Below are 20,727 nucleotides of genomic sequence, written 5' to 3' on the forward strand. Positions count from 1 at the left end.
GAGGTGAATAGGAGGTGGGGGAGATTTAGTCGTGTTCCGGACTGCTCGTGGGCTGTAAGGGTTAGCGTAGGTTATTGAGAAGATAATATTGCGTTGTTGAGATTGATAAGGATGTAAATATTTTTATTGAGAGGCTTTATATGTGCTGCTCATTTCTGTTCTGCAAGTATTAGTAATTTAGCGAAGATGTCGTCCGAAAAGCTAAGGTTAATATCGGCATTCGTGTCTCGGTGCAGTGTTTACCACTCAAGAACAAATTGGGTGGCATCAAGTACGTATAATATTTTATTATAATGTTTTTTATTTGAGAAAGTTCATTAATTTTAATATATTTAATGGTTGTAATTATTGACTGTTTAGGGCAATCAAGGAAGTATTCTTCAAGTTATTCAATTGCTATGAAAGAGAGAAATGCATTATTCAACGAGGAAAAAGAACGTCAGAGGCAACGAATTGGACGAGTGGAAAAAATTGAAGTTAAATATAAAGGAGTACCGGAAAACGTCATATTAGGGATGAATAAAGGGATCTCTACTCCATTTCATTGTGCCCAACGTAAGTTAGAAAAGCTATATGGACGATTTGTCGTTTAAAAAAGTGAAAATTCCAATTCATACTTTTTTTTGCTCCATAGATATGTCTACAATGCTCGTTGAACGATCAGCGTTAGCCTGTGTCAACGGAGAACTGTGGGACATGCATAAACCTCTGGAGGAAGATTGCGACTTACTGTTGTTGCATTTCAGAGATACAGATCCTTTTCACTTGAACAAGGCCTTTTGGCGAACATGTTCATTTTTGCTCGGAGCAACCATTATGAATATTTTTAAGGAACATGTTTCAGTGAAACTTCACAGCTTTCCTTCTCCAAACGGTAAGATACTATTCGTGTTATTAATTAGTTTATATTTGAATCTTCTTAGTGCTACCTTTCCATCGTAATTTATGTATTTGAAATTACATTGGTTGGTTCTTACTGTGATCTAATACCAGTGTTCACTATTATTACCAATTCTCCATTTAAATGTGTTTGTTCATTTTTACAGTGAAAAGCGGAAGTTTTGTGTATGATGTAGACCTCAATTTGGAAGATTGGAAACCAACTCAGGTAATTATTTGTTTCTCTCTCGTCAGAAGTGTATTACATCAACTGGTGCATATAATTTTATTTCCCCCTCTACCAGTAGAATTCCACTTTGCTGATATGCCACTGGAGAAATTAAGACCATGATTTTAGCACTGCTTTGTACATATTTAGGGAATAATTTCCTTAATTATCGAAAATGAAGTCTTACTTCACTTTTCGTTGTTACTTTCTACTTCATCTTGTACATGGTCATTTAAAATTTGCGTAGAAAGGATAGGTTTAAGTTATGAGTAAGTAGTGCAGTGCATTATTTTTCTTTATTCAGTATATGTAAGTATCGTTTCCAGTCTTGAAGTAAAACTCGGCAGATAGTAGAATTTTGCAGGTAGTCACATTGTCTTTCTATAAAAATTTATGCCTAAAAGTATGATCTTTTTCCATCCCAACTTCATTTGATCTCTTCTTCATTTAGAATGTCTTATTTCTGTTTGTAAAATGAATCAGTTTCCCCATTGCTTCAAATCTTTAATTTTATGTGCCTAAAATTTTTATAATGTAGTTGATCACTGGTCTGACTTGATTTTTTCATAGTGATCCTCTGAGCTTCAAGTTTTGGAGTATACTTAGGCTACTCCCATGAGATTTTTTAATCTCCTGTTGCCTAATAGTCCTTGTAGCTAAATCTATTATCCGACAAAGAACTAGTGAGTTAAAACTATGGAGATACCTGTCTTCATATCCTTATTTTTGTGGAAACTCCTTTGAGAATCAGTAATGCATGAATGTAATTACATTAATGTTATAAGTCAACCATATACGATATGAAGGAGTGTCTGAATTAGGAATAAGAGATTATTTAGATATATTCAATTCTAATTACAACTCATAGCTGATTGTTTACTTCACCTTTGGGATGAAAAAGGATTTTTGAATATTGCAGAGATTGTTATTTACTATTATTGAGTGAGGGTTCCAAATTTCAGTTGGAAGCAGTCCAATGGTTTAGATCAGGGGTTCCCAAACTTTTTGTACCACGCCCCCCCCCTCCCCCTCGCTACACATATCAGCTTTCCATTTTGCAATACCCTATTTCCACGGTGCCGTACATACCAACTCCTACTTGTACTCGTACAAGGATATGCCGACTTGATACGGTGAGTCGGTAGATTTTTTTGTTCACTGTTGAATGCGGTAATGCAGAATGGAAAGATTCAATAATTGTACGTATGATGAAAATTAAAACAAGTATTACATGAAAAACGAATATAATTACCTGTAACCTTCTTTGATAAAGTTTACAACTTTATTGAAACTATACAAAAACAATTATGAAAACTTAGAAAGACTTTATTTCAAAGATCTGAGGAAATTATTTATGTAATTTTTTTATTTATTTCATTTGGGTGTCACGCCCCCCCAGGGGGCGTGACACCCAAATGAAATACTAAGAATGAAAGTACTTCAAATAAGTGAGTTTCAGTTTTTAGAAGTGAGCATTAGGGTTAAGGGATTTGGGTCATAATTCTTAAGTTTCCTGAAGTTTTTTGTCAAAAATATATGACCAACCATTATTGCCAGGGAACATGTGATTTTTTAAACCTTTTAATTAATAGCTTCAAATGATAAATGTTATTCACATTAAAAGCACCAAAGTCATTTGTTTCAAGCATGGGCATACCCAGCGAGGGGCAGCAGCTTCCCCCCCCCCTCCCCGTTGAAGCAAAAATTGCAAATGTCTTTAAGGAAAATAATATTTTTTCAAGCGAATATTTTTTAAAACTAATAAAGAGCTGTTACAGTTTCTTTAAAATGTTGGCTTCATTCACCTTTTCCATCTTGCCTATGACTTGAGCGACCATGTCTTGCCCCCCCCTAGTTTTGATCCTGGGTACACCCTTGGTTTCAAGTGCTTTTTGTAAATAGCAGCCATTACTGAAAAGAGTGGTGCAAGAGGTACCTACAGAATACTGTAACACAAGAACGGCTTTGAGCACTGACAATGTTCTCCATTGTGATGGTGTCTGCAATGCAAGGGTTCTATGCTGGGGTGATTGATATAAACACTGTAACAGGAAGGAGCATTGTATGCACTTTATTTTTTTGTATGAGTGAGTCATTTCTACTCTTCCACATCTTTCATTTATGGGGAGAAGGTGGCAGTGGAAGGATGTGGTCCATGCAGCTGATCTCTTGCACCACCCTTGGGACCTTTTGTTAAGATTAGGCTGATGCCAAAACTAAGTGCCTCTCTGCCCTACCTACCTGCCGAGTTTCCCTGTTTTTTATGCAATTTTTCAATGAAGAAAAATAACCTTATTCAATTTCATTAATATTGAGAATGGTTATCCAACTGTCATGTTACATGAATGATCATAAGAAAAATCTTTGGACTATACTTCTTGCGAATTTTCTATTCCTGGGGTCTGGAAATATAAGTCTCTGACTTAAAAGGCTGGCCCAAAAAGTGTAAACCTGCTGGCCTGCCCTGGGTGCTGTTTCAAGTTTATCATGTCACATGGTTGCTTTTGTAGAGTCAAAAGTTCATAGGTTAATGTCTAAAATAGTAAATTCACCTGCTATTTAAAAATGCCTTCATTGCCTCGGGAGGAATTTCTATCATCATTCCTGTGGCTCTTGCTTAAGTGATGAGGGAAATTATGTCTCCACACTCACCTATTAACAAATGATACTTATGTTAAGTATTCCTTTAACTAAACTGCAGACTTCAATACCTCTGTCTGTTTTTGGAATTTGCATGAGTTTTTTTTAAATTAGCAGTTGGGTTCTCTAATCAAAATTGGCAGAGCTAATAAAAATCTAATAAATCACATTACATGCGCATAATGTCATTAAATGCTTCAACAAAGGCAATCAATAAGATTTGCTAATCCTGTATTATGTATACATCTGTAGACAAATTGGGTGAATGATTTATTTAGTTATTTATATTTTTCAATATAGGATGAACTGAGGGTGATCTCTGCTGCAATGGTCAAATTGACTCATGATCCTAGTCATTCTGAAGATAAGTTTAAAATTGAGCGTTTGGATGTCAGTGCAGATTTGGCCATGCAAATGTTTTCTGATAATGGACATAAAATGAAGCAAATTCCATCAATAGCACAAGCCAATGGTGAGTATTCATCAAATGGTTCTTAATTTATCTGATTATGACTGAATTAAAAAGTGAGATTATTCGAGGTTAGGTGAAACGTTGACAAAAAATCTATGTTCCAATATATGTATTGTACGTGACGCCTTTGAAAGAACTAAGTTGCTAAACTCTTGTCCTGTACTTTTTTTTTTACTTATGCGAGCTATTTTCTCATGCTCTTAGCTGTGCGTGTGAGGAAAATAGCTAACCTAAATAATGATGATTGCTGTTATTGATAGCGATTTACTTTTTTTTTCTTGTGAGCTATTCTGTCTTGTCTTAATTGTTAGTGCATTTGATTTGAGTTTTCATCATTTTAAAGTGTTGTTTGGCAATAGTGTGAGTTTAAAGCCATGGTCTCTCAATGAGGTTTAATTAAATGGTCTACAGAATGGAAATGCTAATACTAACCTTAGTCTTCATATTGTTGAAAATCCATGGGGCTTAGGCATCATATTTATAATTACTTTTAACATATTTCATTTATAGCATGATTCAATTTTATTGCCTGTTGTGAGGGCCATCGGGGTGCATCGGAATCATTTGTAGTAAAAATAATTTTAATGCAAATTCATCAAGCTACCTACAATTCACCCTCATCTACTGTCAACATTCCTGGTTATGGTTTTTGGCTCTCTACTCAGTTATCCAAGCGGCTGAACTTTTTGATGCACATATGTCATCTCTTTTCATGATTTATCCTGTATAATTAATTTTAAAAATTGAGCGTTTGAGTCCTTCCACAGGATGATGTCATCCTTACTTCACTGCTTTATAAATGTGCTCTAGATGAAATTTTTGGCACATATATTGTTTCTTATCTTTGACTCTTCTGATCTTGGCTGTTAATAGATTTTTAAAGTCATAGAAAACCTCCTTTATCTATGCTTGGCTTTTTTCCTATTTTCTGTCCGCAAATAACTTTCTTCATTTTCACCAAAACAATGGGGTAGTTTCCTTCATCAAAGAAAACGAAAGGCATTGATTGTGATTCGTTACACACCATTAGTGTATTCATAATGTACAAATTATTTGGTTTTAGAAATCCCAGTTTAGACGAATGGCAATGGTCAATTTAAACCGCATTTGAAAAAGTCCAGATTGGCACCCATGCGATGCCCCTCCACGTGACGTCACAGGGACCTATTTTCTATACGAGTAGATAGGAGTTTTACATCATCTGAGACTACCAATGCATGCATGAGGCACAGAGCTCAGGGAAACATGTCTTAATAATCACCTATATAAATTGCCTAAGGTCAGAAAGTTCTCTTCGTTTGATAGGGTATTAATAATCCTTATTTAAGCCAAGCGCTACCTGCTAGCAGGGTACTCTGCTACCTGCTAGCAGCCTGCATCGTATCAGCGCTAAAAGCCTTTCCCCAAGGTCACCTCACATGGCGACACCGGGAACCAGAATGACGTCACACGGTGCTTTCCCAGCAAATTATAGCCGTCGTGTGTTTGCGCACTTGAAAATGTTCACTTTTCATTTAATCGCGAAAAATAGATATCGTCATTAAAATATCTAATAGCATGAAGTACGTAGTCCAGGAGTAAAAATCTTTCGATTTAGGCAATAAAAAATAATAGGAAACCACCCTATTGTCTCCATCATGCCTCAAAATGTGGCTAATTAGGTAAGTTATCCTATCTTTCTCTAACGGTTTTCAGTCAACTTCTCTCACTCTTCATCAAAATTCCACATTACTTTCTCTGTTGGAGTATTTGATGTTCATCATACTTCTGTCACACTGCTTTTAAAAATGCTTCTTTCTTGACTTCTTTGCTGTCATCACATTTGTTTCATGGGGGCTAAGTCTCATGTAATTCGGGTGTACTCTTCCTGTGCTGAAAGTCATCAAATTCCATTGGTGAAGAGACAACTTAATTGCAGGTTTATGTAAAATTGTAGACTTATGCATTTATGGTCAGTAGGAATTTTTGAGCATATACATGATCGTGTGCTAACTAATGTTTTGCTTGGTCGGTTGCTTACAATATTTTTGGAATAGCTAGAAAATGTTCAGGGGTGCATAAGTGACTTGGAGGGTTTTTGCATTCACGGAAAATGTGGGTGAAGCGCTACCTGGTAGATTCAGTCTGCTCTTTCTTATGTGTTTACGAGAATATTCTTGAAATTATACTGTAGCAGAGAGTAGATAGAGAAAGAGAACCTATAGCTTACCATGGCACAAGTCATTTTAGTGGCAGTAAGAAGTTGCTTCTTGGAATTGTGAGTTCTTTTATCCTCCGTGCTTACTTCCTGCTCTGGTAATAAACAAATCAAGCACACAAAGAGAAAATTATTTGACTGTCTGACGGATGGTTCCAGTGGTAGCTTTTCAGAACCAACATTAGAATCCCTCTTTACAATGGCTGTGGTTGTGTCATGATGCTCTCAGCTAATAGAAAAGGAACATTTCTCGAATATGGAAAGGCCTATCATTCAACATTTGCAATGTCAGTCATTGAAATGTTCATGTCAGTTAATCATTTTTCTGTAGTTGCTCGAGTTGTTACTCTAGGTTGAAAATAATGATTTTGTGACACTTTATCTTCAATTGTAATGTCTATTGATGAGTGCTGATTGAATATTCTCTGAAATAATAACAGGAGCTGTAATGGTGTGACTGAGCTATTCATTAATATTTTCTTTGTTAACCTGAAAAACTGATCAGTAAAACCGGCGCATGATGTCAATAAATTGTTACAGCTGAATGAATCAATTCCCAATTCACTGCAATGTGATGCCCTTGTTTGAGTGGGCGATTTCATGCTTTACCACCCACGGTTGCGGCAGAGAAACGTCCTCTCCTGTCAAACAAGAGATCGCAGATTTGAGTCCTGCCTGGGTGGGTTGTCTCTACTCAGGGTATGGTTGTTCGTGCACGTGTAATTGTTAAGATTATTGATTCATTGCATTTTTGTAGATAACTTTACTTTCATTTACTAGCTGTGTGTTTTCTACAATATTTAAAAAAAAATATGTATAGCCGTCAAAATTGATCATTTTGATTCATTAGTATCATCCTTGGTAAGCATGCTAATCAGACAAAATACTCCATTCACAATTGAAAATTGTGCTGTTTAAGTAATAAATTAGGAACCGACATAGAAAACTGAAGGTAAGAACTGACCAAGTGGAACCAACCATCCCTAATTATTTAAAAATATTTAAATATGCCTAAAATAACAATCTCTATGAAGAATTGTCAGTTTCAAATCAATATCTTTTATCAAAATTTGTATTTAGTAAATCTATTTAGCTTCCATTATTTTAAGAAAGGATAAGGAAAATATCTTCCTCTAAATCAATTCATTCCTTTGGAGTAAAAACTAATAAATGGTGTGCATGGTCAACCCAGAGAATTTTTTCTCATTTCTGTTCTCTATCGGAGTTCATACCAATTAGTTTGGTACCTCGCAACTTGCAGTCTTTGACGTATTCATTTCCGACCAATCTTGAGAATGCTTCAAGGCGTGAGCTTTAGTATTATAGCGTCGTCAGGTCAATGTGCCCGTCCTTTGCCATGTTGTGGACAAACGGTAGAAAAAATGTGAAGTATTGTTATCTGTTTTTCTTCTTATAGATGACAAAATAACTACGCGCTCAACGTTTAGTGTCTCCCGCGTCAATAGCTTCGGTTGAATGCGGGTGTGAACTGTGATAACGGCCGTTTTTGACCAATCAGCAGCGGTGGATGGCCGAGCCTTGCCTTGTGACGTTTTGTGGCTTTTGATGCGAGGGTCAGCCTTATCGCGTTTTCCTCTTTGCAAAGCCAGCTTACTGGCGGACGAAAATGTTTCTCTATAAAGAATACAGTTTTCTTATCGGACATGTCATCGGAGAACTTGATTTTTTTTTGGAAGATCGCGTTGAAAAGCCATGAGTATGACGTCACAGATATTACTTTCTATTTCTTCATCCTATGTATAGATAAATCCGCGCCGTGCGATATCTTGTTTGGGCGTGTTAAGACTTGTTATTCGACCTTGATAATTATCCTCGACCCGCAGTTTCCATGCCGCGAACTCTCAGATTCGCGGTATCGCCGAGCAAGGACGTCAGTCTATTTTTACCATTACATTTTGTTGTTGATGGCAAAGAGGACCGTACTTCTAATCCACGTGTCAAGGAGTTTTTGCCCAAGTTTTGATAACTATCTTACTCCACGTTTATTCTGTTGTTACAGTGTATTTTTAAATACATCGTTTATTCATTCGAGATTGTGGAGATTGAGAGAGAGCGTAGAAGACAAGTAGTGTCCCGAAACGTCAGCGTTCATGGAGCCCACTACCTGGGGACCTTTTATTTGTACTCGGTGGGACACCCGGAAAACCTTAAATTTTCTTCGCTCCTGACCTCTATTTTTATTGGAATAGACACTTCATACCCGTCGTAGAGCCCTATTATTGAATAAATTATGTTCATTTTCCTCTCGGGTCATTGAATGTCAAATTGATGATAGACTGAGCCTTACCCCCAGGGTTGGGAAGAAATTTCAGGATGTACTCTAGCTGATCACCTTATTTATTTTCCTAAAAGTTTTTAGAATTATGTATCCGTTGTCTAGTTAATAATGATCAAAAGTTAATAAAAAATAATAATATCCATAGATGGTTAAAATTTTTAGCTTTCCGTAAAATTCCACTTTTTTACATTCAGTGTCTTGAAAATAATTTCACCAAAGTAGTTCGAAAAGGAGTTATGTAGTGAGGCATTGCTGCATACTGTCATATCCCTAAATCGGATAAAAAAATTATTTTAGCGTGACTACTAATATGAAATTTCCGGCTTACTTTTCTCCAATTATCCCTTCCATTTCGTGCATTTTTATGTCTTATAGATTAACATCTCGTCATGTCCATTATAAAAATCTGGCGAGGGTGACTTTCCTTTAAAGGAATAAGATTACTTTTTGTGTCGCAGTGCGCGTATTGCTCTCCCCACCCGGTGACGGAAATTTGAAACCTGAAATGAGGATTGGAATGGATTGGTATAGGAAGTTTTGGAATCATTTTCGAGATATAGGGTGAAAAATTAATGTCTTTTTATGAAATGCGAAAATTAAAAAAAAACCCTTAGCAGCTAAAAAAAAGAATGAAGGAATTTTCTCAAAAAATATTTTAGGAAATTAATACGGTGATACCTATTTCTTTTAACGTTTTGACGTGGAATGTTTAAGTACGTTTATGTTATAGTAGGGTATAATTTATTTGTGTTTCTTGCGTTATAGGGACCTATTGCAATATGTGTGTCGAAATAGTGGCGGGTCTGAGTTATTTTCCACCGAGGAGGCTATTTCCAGGCTCGATTGCGTATGTAGCGTTATCAACCGCGCTCTGACGTCTAATAAGACGTGTATAGTATGGAATTAAATACACGTTTCTGTGCCCCTCTAGTATTTATTGCCCTCGGTATGACCCATTCTGACCTTCCTTGACCTTAATCGGTCATTGCCATCTTCCTTAGCCCTCTTCTCCCACATGTATTTTTTATATCAGTAAGGTTCTTTCTTTATTATTATTTTTTGAGAATTTTTTATTTAGAGAAATCAAATCACATGATAGTCTCTCTCGCGATTCACTATCCTCTTCACCTTTTCCCTTTGGTTGCATATGTCACGCTCGACCATTTATCATGGATATGCCGACGTCGAGTCGAGCTTTTTGTTTTCGTAAATTCACATGCCATAGCCCTTCCAAAATGCCATAGCGCGTAAACCTTCAATGGGAAAGCAGGTTCCAATTGTGAAATAAGTACGATATATTCATAAGTAACCACAGGGTTTTAGAAAAAAGAAAAAAATTGTATTCTTGGGGCATAAAAAGATCGTTGACATGAGGTATTGGTATTCAGTGGTAGAGGAAGGAGGAGATAAACTCAATATGGAATACGTGGCGGCGAAAGATTTGGAATAAAGTGAGGGATTGCAGGTATTAAAAAAAAATAGTTGGAGCAACTTCTAATGCACTTCGTGTTTTTTCGTCGAAATAATTCCCAAGATTGGCGAAGATGAAAAAATCCCGCATGTTGACGCTTGTAGTGCCATGTGGCCATTGCGGCCGAATGAATTCCCTTTCGGCTTGTCATGCATAGCTATTGTTTTATCGTAAAACTCCTTTTGCAACTCAATGGCAGTTGATTTCTTTCACAATATTTAGAGCAGTCTTTAACGAATAATGAAATCATGATACGATTCCATCCGATTATATAAATTTTCTCCAATTTAATAAAACTTTTCATCGTGAAAATTCAACGACTTTCCAGTCGTGATAATTAATTGCTCCACAGTTATTTTCTCCTAAATATAATTATTAAAAGCACATTTATATTTTCCATGCTTATTTCAATCGATTGAAAGTTTAAAAAATGAAATCAAGAGGACCAGCGTACTGTACTCATAGTATAAAATCGACAGTCCATTTAGGCGTCTGGGGGACCAGTGCTTCGCTTTTCTCTCACATTGGCACTTATTTCTAAGTGCAGGTGCATACGCATCAACTTATGAAATACGCCGTTATGCTTTTCAAACATCCAATTACCGAACCTAATATTTAAAACCCATATTCTAACTTTAATGTTTAGACCTTTGTCCGCTGAATGTGTGGTTTTGCCTCACTGTGCGAGGGTGCGAATTAAGGTCTAATGGTTTCCCTGTGAATATAGTCAAAAAAGGCAACTCGGGCTTCTAGCCAGGTCATCTCTCTCTATTAAGCTTGCGTTTCGGAACCCGAGTCGCGTTCAATCATTAGGGCTGAAGTCCTAATGATTGAATGCAACTCGGCCGAATGGAGAGAGATTACCCAGCTAGATGCCCGGATAGCCATATTTGATTACGAAGGGTGGCACTGCTCAGAATATGGGAAGCGGGAACCGCGGGAAAGCGGTGTCGCGGAGAGACCAATTTAACGCCTACTATGTGAGCGTTAGATGGACCTGGAACACGCAGTCGGCTCTTTCATAACCAATTGCGGCGAATAGCCGAAAGCATCAAATTTGTCGAAAGGACGGAAGCAAATGTCCAAGTTGACTCGGAATATTATGTACTTTATCCCGCCGGTGCAAGCCTTCCACCGATTTTTCGGGAATAGACCCTTCCAGTCCTGATATCGTATTCCGCGCAACCCCATAACCTTTCGCCAGGACTTTTAAGACGATATGCGAGGTTCCTCTTTTTCAAACTGTCAGTGATTACGTTATAACAAGGCAGTAAGTCCCTTCGTTTAAAATTTCAAGGAAATTAATTTTAAAGCGGCATTAACATTTCAATCGTGTGAACTTCGAAAACTGCATGAGAGTGTTCGATATTTCCACCTGGGTAACGGAAGGTAGAAAATAACTGGGGTATGGAAATCGTCGTTGAAATTTCGGCATTAACAAGGCAGAGCCTAAATAAGTATGCGGTTTTCGTTTCGAATGTGAAAATAAAAAAAAGAAGTTAAAGAAATACACATTTCTGCTAAAACTCGTCACTTTTGCTTGATTTTTTTCAATAACTTACTCATCAGACCCATGGTTACCGATAAAAATGTTTAAAAGTTGTAAGTGTGAGAGACTTATTTCATCAGAAAACTACTTTTTAAAAATCACCTGCACAATATTGGACTCTGATAAATCGCGGTTTAAAACATCTTCGTGTGGTGCCTATTTTACAGGGGCAAACGGCGAGCGTTTTTTTTATTTTTGTGAAAATTGTTCTGTGACCTCACATTTACCGCTACACACCCTTATTTAAGAAAAAAATATAATCTAATGTCTCACAGTCTGTCACTATTGTCTACCACGTTCATTATTTTTGCTGTTGTCTTCAGATAGCCTCTGATTAAGGCAAAAGATGATTCCCCCGTTAAACAATTTTCCCAATTTGAATGATGAGTACGATACTATCGACGTGAAATCATCGCTAATATATAACAGTCACTGCAATTTTTCTATCTTATCTAAATGGAGGTAAATTGGAATATGTAAGTTTTACATATTGTAATTAAAAGAATATATTATTTTTGGAAAAAAGTGTCTCAACAAAAGAATTCTAGCCAAGTAACTAGTCTAATGCGACTTTTTAAACTAAGAAATATGCAGGGGTAAAGTAATAAATCAAATAATAGCAATGACAAAAATATGACCCGTTGGAGGGCGTCGCCTGCAGTGATTTGGGGAACTAGAATTACTTAACTGCTTAGCGAGAGGAAGGGGGATCCTACAAAAGCATGGGAGGGTAGTGGCTGTGGTGGGGATGTCGAGTGTTCTCTGGGTGTTCGGGAACTCTGCCTTCCTAGCAACGAGGCACTGGAGATAGTACCGACGGGTGCAAGAGAGGAGCATGTAAGATCATGAAGTTTTGTGAAGCCTTTTTTTCTAGGCAGAAACGTGGTAGTTAAGTGATTTGTGCAGTTTGAGTTTCCAGTCTGTCTGGGTATGGTCTAATATAGGAATTCGTGCTTTGTTGATTAATCGATAAATAAAAGTGACTGAACCATTGCTAACAAAGTTAAATTATGTCGGAAATGATTCATATTTGGACTCATTCTTTTTTTATATTTGGTGTGCATTCCTATTCTTGAAATCATACAAAGGTAAAACACTAACTGCAGAAAGTTATTAGTTGTCACCGAAGAACACAGTACATATGTGACTCATGCTATCAGGGTGTTTCATAAATTGGGGACCAGGAAGTAAGGTTATGTGAAAAGAGGTGGCAAGAAGGAGAGGGGGAAGATATTCGAACAAAACCATTTCCCATTGTTCTCAGGCAGCTTGAAACTTTTACTCGACTTCAGTGAAAATTTCTCCAGCTATAGAACTCCAGGCCCTATCAATTCCTACTCCCCATGCCACTTCCATTTTTAATTTTTGACGGGAAACTACTTCCATGCTTAAAAAAATGTCAAAAATACACCATGTTTGGTGCCATTTTCTTTTGAATTTTGTGCATAATAAGAATATTTCAATCCAATGAAGATACCTCATCATTTTCAGAAAGACATGGTTAGACACACCAATAGATGACTCATTTTTTTAGCCTCAATAACTGGGAGCTTCGAAAAAGGTTAGCTGAAAAAAGTCAGTTGGCAAGAAAGGGGGAGGTGTGAAACATGTTTCAATTGTTCTCGTATAACTTGATATTTTATTTCAAAAGATTTATGGCCTTCGTAACATGAAACCTGGGCAAGCCATGATCTGGTGTGCCAGAGGCTTGTTGGGGGGCTACAGAGGGGAGGGAAAGGTTAGGGGGGTGGACTGAGGACTGATGTGTGGGGATAGTGGATTTTGGGAAATGTGGGATGTAGTTACTATTCTACGGCACTGAGGTTCTTCCAATAATAGTTCCATCTCTTGGCAAAGATTCACACTATGTGCCTGTTGTGTTTAGCCTTATGGAAATTCCCCTTTAGGTAGTATCATATACAATATTTTTGTATTTTGTTGTTTTTCATCCTTGCCTTGCATCATAACACCACTTCTCAGGATCCTTCGACTAAAGGCTTGGTTGATGCTCACCCATGTCTTTGGATGATTTTGATATACAGTACAATAATTGTTAAGGAAGGAGGAAGATGTTTTGTAAGAATTATGTACCTCCTGTGGAAACAATACTGTAATTTAAATTTAACAATTTATCCATTATGTATACAATGCCTTTTAAACATTTTTCAAATATAAATGCCATTATTTTTAATTCAAAATATGTTGCTGCTTTTCCAGGTAGCCAAGTCACCTTGTATAGGTTCCAAGATCATATAGATATTAGTAGAGGACCAATGATAGCCAACTCAGCATTTATTGGTAGATGCACCATTGCAGCGGTAAGATGCATCTTCAAATAGTTGTGAATTTTGTTGTTGTTATCATTGAATTTTATTTTTTATGGAATAATTTTTTATTGAATCAACTTATCATAATTTTATTATTATGATGTGTAAATTCAATTTCCAGGTTCACAAGATTGTATCTGGTAATGACCACTTGTATAGATTTCAAGGAGTTGCTCTTCCTAGTGGAATTAAGGTAAGAATTTTATGAATGGATTTATTGTTAATGGATATGCATCTATTTAATCTGAAAACTGACAAAAACTTGTGACTTGTCTGATGAAGTTATAATTAAAAAATAAAAGAGCAATGGTTGCTAGACAAATGTATCTCCATATTCAGTATTATATTCCTCTGATAACCAACCTCTGGTGCCGATTCCATGGGGCATGAGGGGGCCGAGCCCCCTCAAAAATTCGTTATGGGTGTGAGGAAAGAAAGTGTTAGGCTTCTTGATTTTCCCCGGAGTGTCCAGATATCAAGATTCGAGTTATCAGGGTTCTAATGTTGATCATATGACTCTTCTAAAATGCTTAAAAAACTTAAAACTCACTACTTATAAAATTTCCCAGGGCAAGATCCCTGGTTTGGCCCCCCCCTTAATATTTTTTGTAAGTCAGCATCCCTGCCAATAACACTGGTGTTACTCTTCATTTTTTCTAATTATGCTATAAGTCTACATTCCATAAGCAAGTACTTTAAGGTCAAATATACATTACATTTATTTTATAACTCATGAGAATAGAATTTATATTTTTATGAACCATCTTGCATGCATTGCATAATGACATTTTTTGCCCTATGCAAAATACTATTACATACCTGCATTGAGGTTAAGTTTAGGAAGCAGGTTTATTGTTATGACCCATTTCTGTCAAACACCAACATACCGTAAAATGCCTAAATAAAGCATAGGAATGAAGTCTGCATACTTTCCATGGGAACTTGATGGCCCCTGGCTTGAGATAAAAGGACTGACAGAATTAATATAGAATTAATATATGATCTCTACAGACTTAGTAGGACCACCAATTTGCAGATTAGAGCTCAAATAGGGTGGGTAATCTTGTCGAAATGGAGAGAGGAGAGACAAGGTCAGGGACGATCAATAAGGTACGAAGGATGATATCCAATGATAAGGCAGATCAATACACAAATACTTTTTTTGATTAATCTTGTATGGTTGGAATCTTCTTATCTTGTAGCAGAATAGGTAACTTTACACAGGCGTGAAATACAAATATCCAGGGATAGGGAGAATGGTAATAGGGTAGTTTCCTTCATCAAAGAAAATGATAGGTATTGATTGCAATTCGTTACCCAGCATTAGTGTATTCATAATATACAAATTATTTGTTATTAGAAATCCCAGTTCAGACGAATGGCAATGGTCAATTTTAACCGCATTTGAAAAAGTCCAGATTGGCACCCATGCGATGCCACTCCACATGACGTCACAGGGACCTAGTTTCTATACGAGTAGATAGGAGTTTTACATCGCCTGAGACTACCAGTGCATGCATGAGGCACAGAGCTCAGGGAAACATGTCTTAATAATCACCTATAAAAATTGCCTAAGGTCAGAAAGTTTTCTTCGTTTGATAGGGTATTAATAATCCTTATTTAAGCCAAGCGCTACCTGCTAGCAGGGTACTCTGCTACCTGCTAGCAGCCTGCATCGTATCAGCGCTAAAAGCCTCGCCCCCAGGTCACCTCACACGGCGACAGCAGGAAGCAGAATGACGTCTCACAGGGTTTTCCCAGCATTCATACTTAGCCGTCGCATTTTCGCACGCTTGAAAATTTTCACTTTTCATTTAATCGCGAAAAATAGATATCGTCATTTAAAATTCTAAAGCATGAAATACGTAATCTAGGAGTAATAATCTTTTGATTTAGGCAATGAATAAGAAATTTGAAACCACCCTATTAGGACTGAATGACCTTTAAAAGAATGGCATCTAGGATTGTTAAGTTTAGAGTGAATCTTAGAAATTGAGCATCATGCTAACTTCATCATCAAATAACTCTCAGCTGCTACATGAATCCAGTATTTTCATTTTATTGTATAAAAATTTAGAGTAATGTGATCCCAAAGATTGAATGGTAGGAAAAATATAAATGACAATGCCAACTCCAGAACTATCTCTTCCTTCTATCGTATGCATATAAAATCTAATCATTTTGATAAAAAATGTGATATATAACTAATTGATCATTAATTTAAATAGGAATATCTCAGATTTAAGCAGGGAAAATGATCAAGAGGTACAACACTTGTAATTAACATGATTGAAAAGAAGATAAGAACTTATTATAACTTCATTTATCTTGAAAAACTATGTTATAGGTGAAATTGAAAGCTGCAGGTCGACACTATTAAAAAATATAAATTGACATTAAGTATATTAGAGTAAATAAACTCAGCCATAACAAATCATGGACATTCTTAATAATGTTGATGAATAGGGGGTCAAAATAAAAAGAGTAGTCACACAAGTTTGTCACAAGAATAATCCCAGGCTTTCCCGGCATATCTAATCATGGAAGGTTGTGCGGGAATTCCACCGGGTCGGGTTCTCCAACTCCATCTCATCTGACGTTTTCATGTTTGAGTTGTCCATCGTCATTTGGGCATAATGCCGTACAATGGAACATCAGCCAAGATGGGGTTGGAGAACCTTACGCGGTGGAATTCCCGAATAGCCTTCCATGATTGTTCCATTTTACCGTATCTCTTTAATATGTACATTCCAAGAAAAATCTAGGGAAAGAAATGAAGGTGAAAAGTATGGACATTGAAAGAAATGGAAGACATGTCAATTAAAGAGCTGCTACTTGGGAATGTGTAGTACAAAAGATGATGATATAAGGATAACTGATATTGCGAGAAGTATCATTCTGGCTGAAAAGGGTTTCCAGAGGAAGACATCCCACAATTGATTAGAAATTTATGTGGAGTGAGCTCATAGTTAAACTTGACCACTTAATAAGCTAGAGAAAGGCAGAATCCAGGGCACGGAAGTGCAGAGCTAGAGGAGAATGGAAAAATTCAAGTTCAGCGATGAGGAAAACAAATGAACAATTTTTGTAATATGTTGGTGAAAGGAGGCTTCTCCAAGCAATTTTCAATGGGATAATTTAACCCTTAACCGGTGACTGAGTGAGACTGCTGCATTTCTAAAATTATGAATATTTTCAAAATTGCTATTTCAAAATATCTATAATCCTCGTGAGCATCATAATTTTGTATAACAACGCACTTAAAATTTAACGTTCATATTAGTATTTATTTCTGAAAATTTGCAACTGAATTTGAGTAGCGGTCTGTGAGACCTCACATCACTAAATTGGAAAAACCGATAAACTGCTGGTGGAAATGTTTCGAAAAGTTATTAAAAACAAATTCCTAGTGATTTTTCAAGAATAATAATAATTATTAATAATTTGTAAGAAAGCATTTTAAGTTGCATAACGTGGATAATTTAGTGCTTAATTTAAAAAAATTACCATAATAAAAATAACTCAAGTGTTTTTGATATCAGTTTTTAGATCCTGTATCAAGTAACAATTTTTACTGAAAAATTTAGTTCGTACTGGGAATGCCTAATATTAAGTATAAGTTTTATGATAGTTCAGAAGTCAGTGAAACATGAAGCTAAGCAATAAAAATGACTTTGCAGCATTTTATGAATTTTTGTTTTATCGTGGTTTCCCATACCGCACATCACTGGTAGTGTAACAAGAATTGCACGTCACTGGTTGAGGGTTAACCCATTTGTTACCTGGTCAGGCATTAGAATGGCTGAGAAAGATATAATTTGTTACTATGACAGCATCAAGGAAATTTTTTATGAGAGGTAGTGGCATACAAGTGCAATTGAAATCCCTTCCCTTGAAATTTTAAACGTTTTTTGTGTCACTTTGATTTTTTAATATTTTTTACTCTCCGTTTGTCTCCCTTAAACTTTCAGTCGTATGTTTTAAATTTTTCGGGTAGCTCTTCTGGATATCACCTAGTGACTAAGAAGTTTGGTACGTTGGTGTACTTAAGTACCCTGTATTTCTTTATTCTTACTCTCCTGTGCCCCCTACCTAATTGTGAAAGGGACGTACCAAATATGACAGCTGCAATGTTGGGTGAGAAGTAAATATCTTCTACCATCACTGTCTTGACAATGTTCATATGAGGACACATTTCCTTATGGAATGGTGGGATAAAAGTGTTTTTATTTCTGTATTGGGTTTAATTATTCTTGATCAACTTTTTTGTTGAAGGTGGAAAAAAATGAACATGCAATTTCCTCTTTGTGTTCACCTTTTCACAATTATATCAGATAATAGCTTTGTGACATGACGTGATTGTAGATGAAGATATACATACAAAGATATGCAGATGATAGCTTTGTGAGATGAAGATATACATTAAAACTCTTTTATTCTTGTACAGATGACTCTGTTCGCCCAACATTATGCATTAAAATAATTGTGGAAAAGTGCATGTATATTTTATTTTAATAAATTCATCTTTTGTAGCTCTCTTAACCTCAGATTATATGTATGAAGTGCTTGAATTAACTGCACACTCAAAATCAAAGGCCAATATTGAAAAATTAATAAGAATAAAAACTTTGCTCGTAATTTATGATCCCATGTCAAAACAATTGTAAATATTATGTTCCTAAATTGGTGTAAATGATCCCTGAATCAGTTTTCTTTCACTATCATTGAAATGTAGATGGTGGGGTTGTTGGTTGATTGACTTAGGGATTTTCAACTTTGGCCTCATGTGCAGAATATTTTGAAAGTACTTAATAAAATTTTTTGCTTGAGAATATTAGTCATTTTATTTTTTCTTTTTTGTAGTTAAATCACTTTTCATACGGCATTTTGGAGGAGAGAGCCAGGAAACTAGTGAGTATTACTGAAGTCTAAATATCATAAATTCTATTTTAGTATGCTTTTCATCATGGATTGGATGCATGCATATAATTTATCAGAGCATTCCTCTTTTCATTTTTTCTCAAGTTCAAAAGAAACAAGTTTTTATATGCTTAAGTAATTTTTTGCTTGATGGATATGCTTTTGTTCCTGATTAACATTACACCTGATAGGGTGGTATATGCTAAATTAAGTGATACCATGTGTTGGAAACTTAAATCCTGCTAAGAACACGAGATTTAACCCATTTAAGCACACTACTGTGGAATCTGAAATACCCCTGAATGCCCATCCCAGGATTTCAAAACTGTATTTTATATGAGTAGAGTGCAAAATATGGTATAAAATGTTCCTTTCATGCTACATTAAGTTGACTAGTACATTATTTTATCTATTAAAAGTTTTCTTTACTGTGCTCAAAAATGACTACTGTGGCGGAATTCTGTACTCGCTACCGACAATAATCGGTGTAGGTAGGGCATCCTACCGACGATTCTTGGTACAAGTGATTCCCCGGACATGTTCTACTGATGAATGTCTGTAATAGTAGCTACCGACGATTTCCAAAGGCTCGGTAGGACCTACCGGCACTTTTTAAGCCACATGGCGGACTATTGTTTACACTTTTAGGCCCAAGCTGACGATTTAAAATTATAATCTCCAACGCTAGAGCCATGGTAGCACTCTAATTGTATGTTCTTAATTATACACATGATTGATTAAACACTTGAAACATAAAATTTACATAACTTTAACTTTGCTAATGCTTCACATTTATTATAATATGCATTCCAATAGTATAAGGGAATTTACATTATCTATATTCCGTCATTTTACTTATGTAAGTATTGCTTTGGTTAAATTACTCATTACAAGAAGCGATAGATATCCATGATCGACTCACAAAATTTGGTTCGGAAATTAAATTATGTATATAAGAATTTATTTTTTCAACAAAAGCGAATGGACCGCTATGTGGGATTGATGCACTGTGAGCATCTGAGAATGGGATTTATAATGAAAATAACTCGCCTTCCTTAGTTAGTACCTTGTGAGCATTCCTTCATGGGCACAGACGGCACCGCGGAAATAGAAAAAGCATTTTGCTACCATATTTCAAAAGAATGCAAATGGCATCACATAGATACTTACACTCATTGATGCCAGTTGCAAGGTTGATTTTGACCTCTTGCAATATTAGGTTATCAGGTGGTTTTTTAACCACTAGGCTTTAATTGGGTTAAAGTGTGTCTATCGCTAGGCATTAAAATTTCTCCCTTTGTGGACATGGGTATATAAAAGTTAAAATATCTATGCATATGGCTTGTAACACTCCTAATAGTGAGTAGTAACTGCTTGATGCCTGAAATATCTGCGGTGGTTATGCATAGTAGTTTTATACACACTTTTTTTTCTCTAAGTATTTGCAAAAATGTTAAATGATGTATGTATCCTCTTACAAAATTTATCAATTTTTTGTATTCTTAGATGCTAGTAATCCTAAAATAGGCACGCATTACAATTTGTTTACACACACATGTTCTTTTCAATTAATTATATATTTACTATGTAATAAAGTGAAAGAATTGAAATAACAGTATAAAATCTTGTTTTTTTTTTCCTAGAACCATTCCTGGTTGCCCAAGAGGAGTAAATTGGAAGTTGGCGTGGCGGCAGGGTAGTCATGTATGATTTTTATGATAAATAAAAAGTCTTTTGTTATATA

General features: G+C 36.0%; 1 protein-coding gene across 1 annotated transcript; it reads left to right on the plus strand.

Moving 5' to 3' along the window:
• Nucleotides 1-6: 6 nt before the first annotated feature.
• Nucleotides 7-20,727, plus strand: LOC124155540 (39S ribosomal protein L39, mitochondrial). The gene is made up of 9 exons (XM_046529447.1): nucleotides 7-271; nucleotides 361-555; nucleotides 635-874; nucleotides 1,047-1,108; nucleotides 4,049-4,220; nucleotides 13,954-14,054; nucleotides 14,185-14,256; nucleotides 18,927-18,974; nucleotides 20,627-20,727. The coding sequence occupies exons 1-9, from the start codon at nucleotides 187-189 to the stop codon at nucleotides 20,681-20,683; spliced, it is 1,032 nt and encodes a 343-aa protein (XP_046385403.1). The 5' UTR covers nucleotides 7-186; the 3' UTR covers nucleotides 20,684-20,727.

Source organism: Ischnura elegans, chromosome 3, assembly GCF_921293095.1.
Source record: "Ischnura elegans chromosome 3, ioIscEleg1.1, whole genome shotgun sequence".
In the NCBI taxonomy this organism is placed as follows: Eukaryota; Metazoa; Arthropoda; class Insecta; order Odonata; family Coenagrionidae; genus Ischnura; species Ischnura elegans.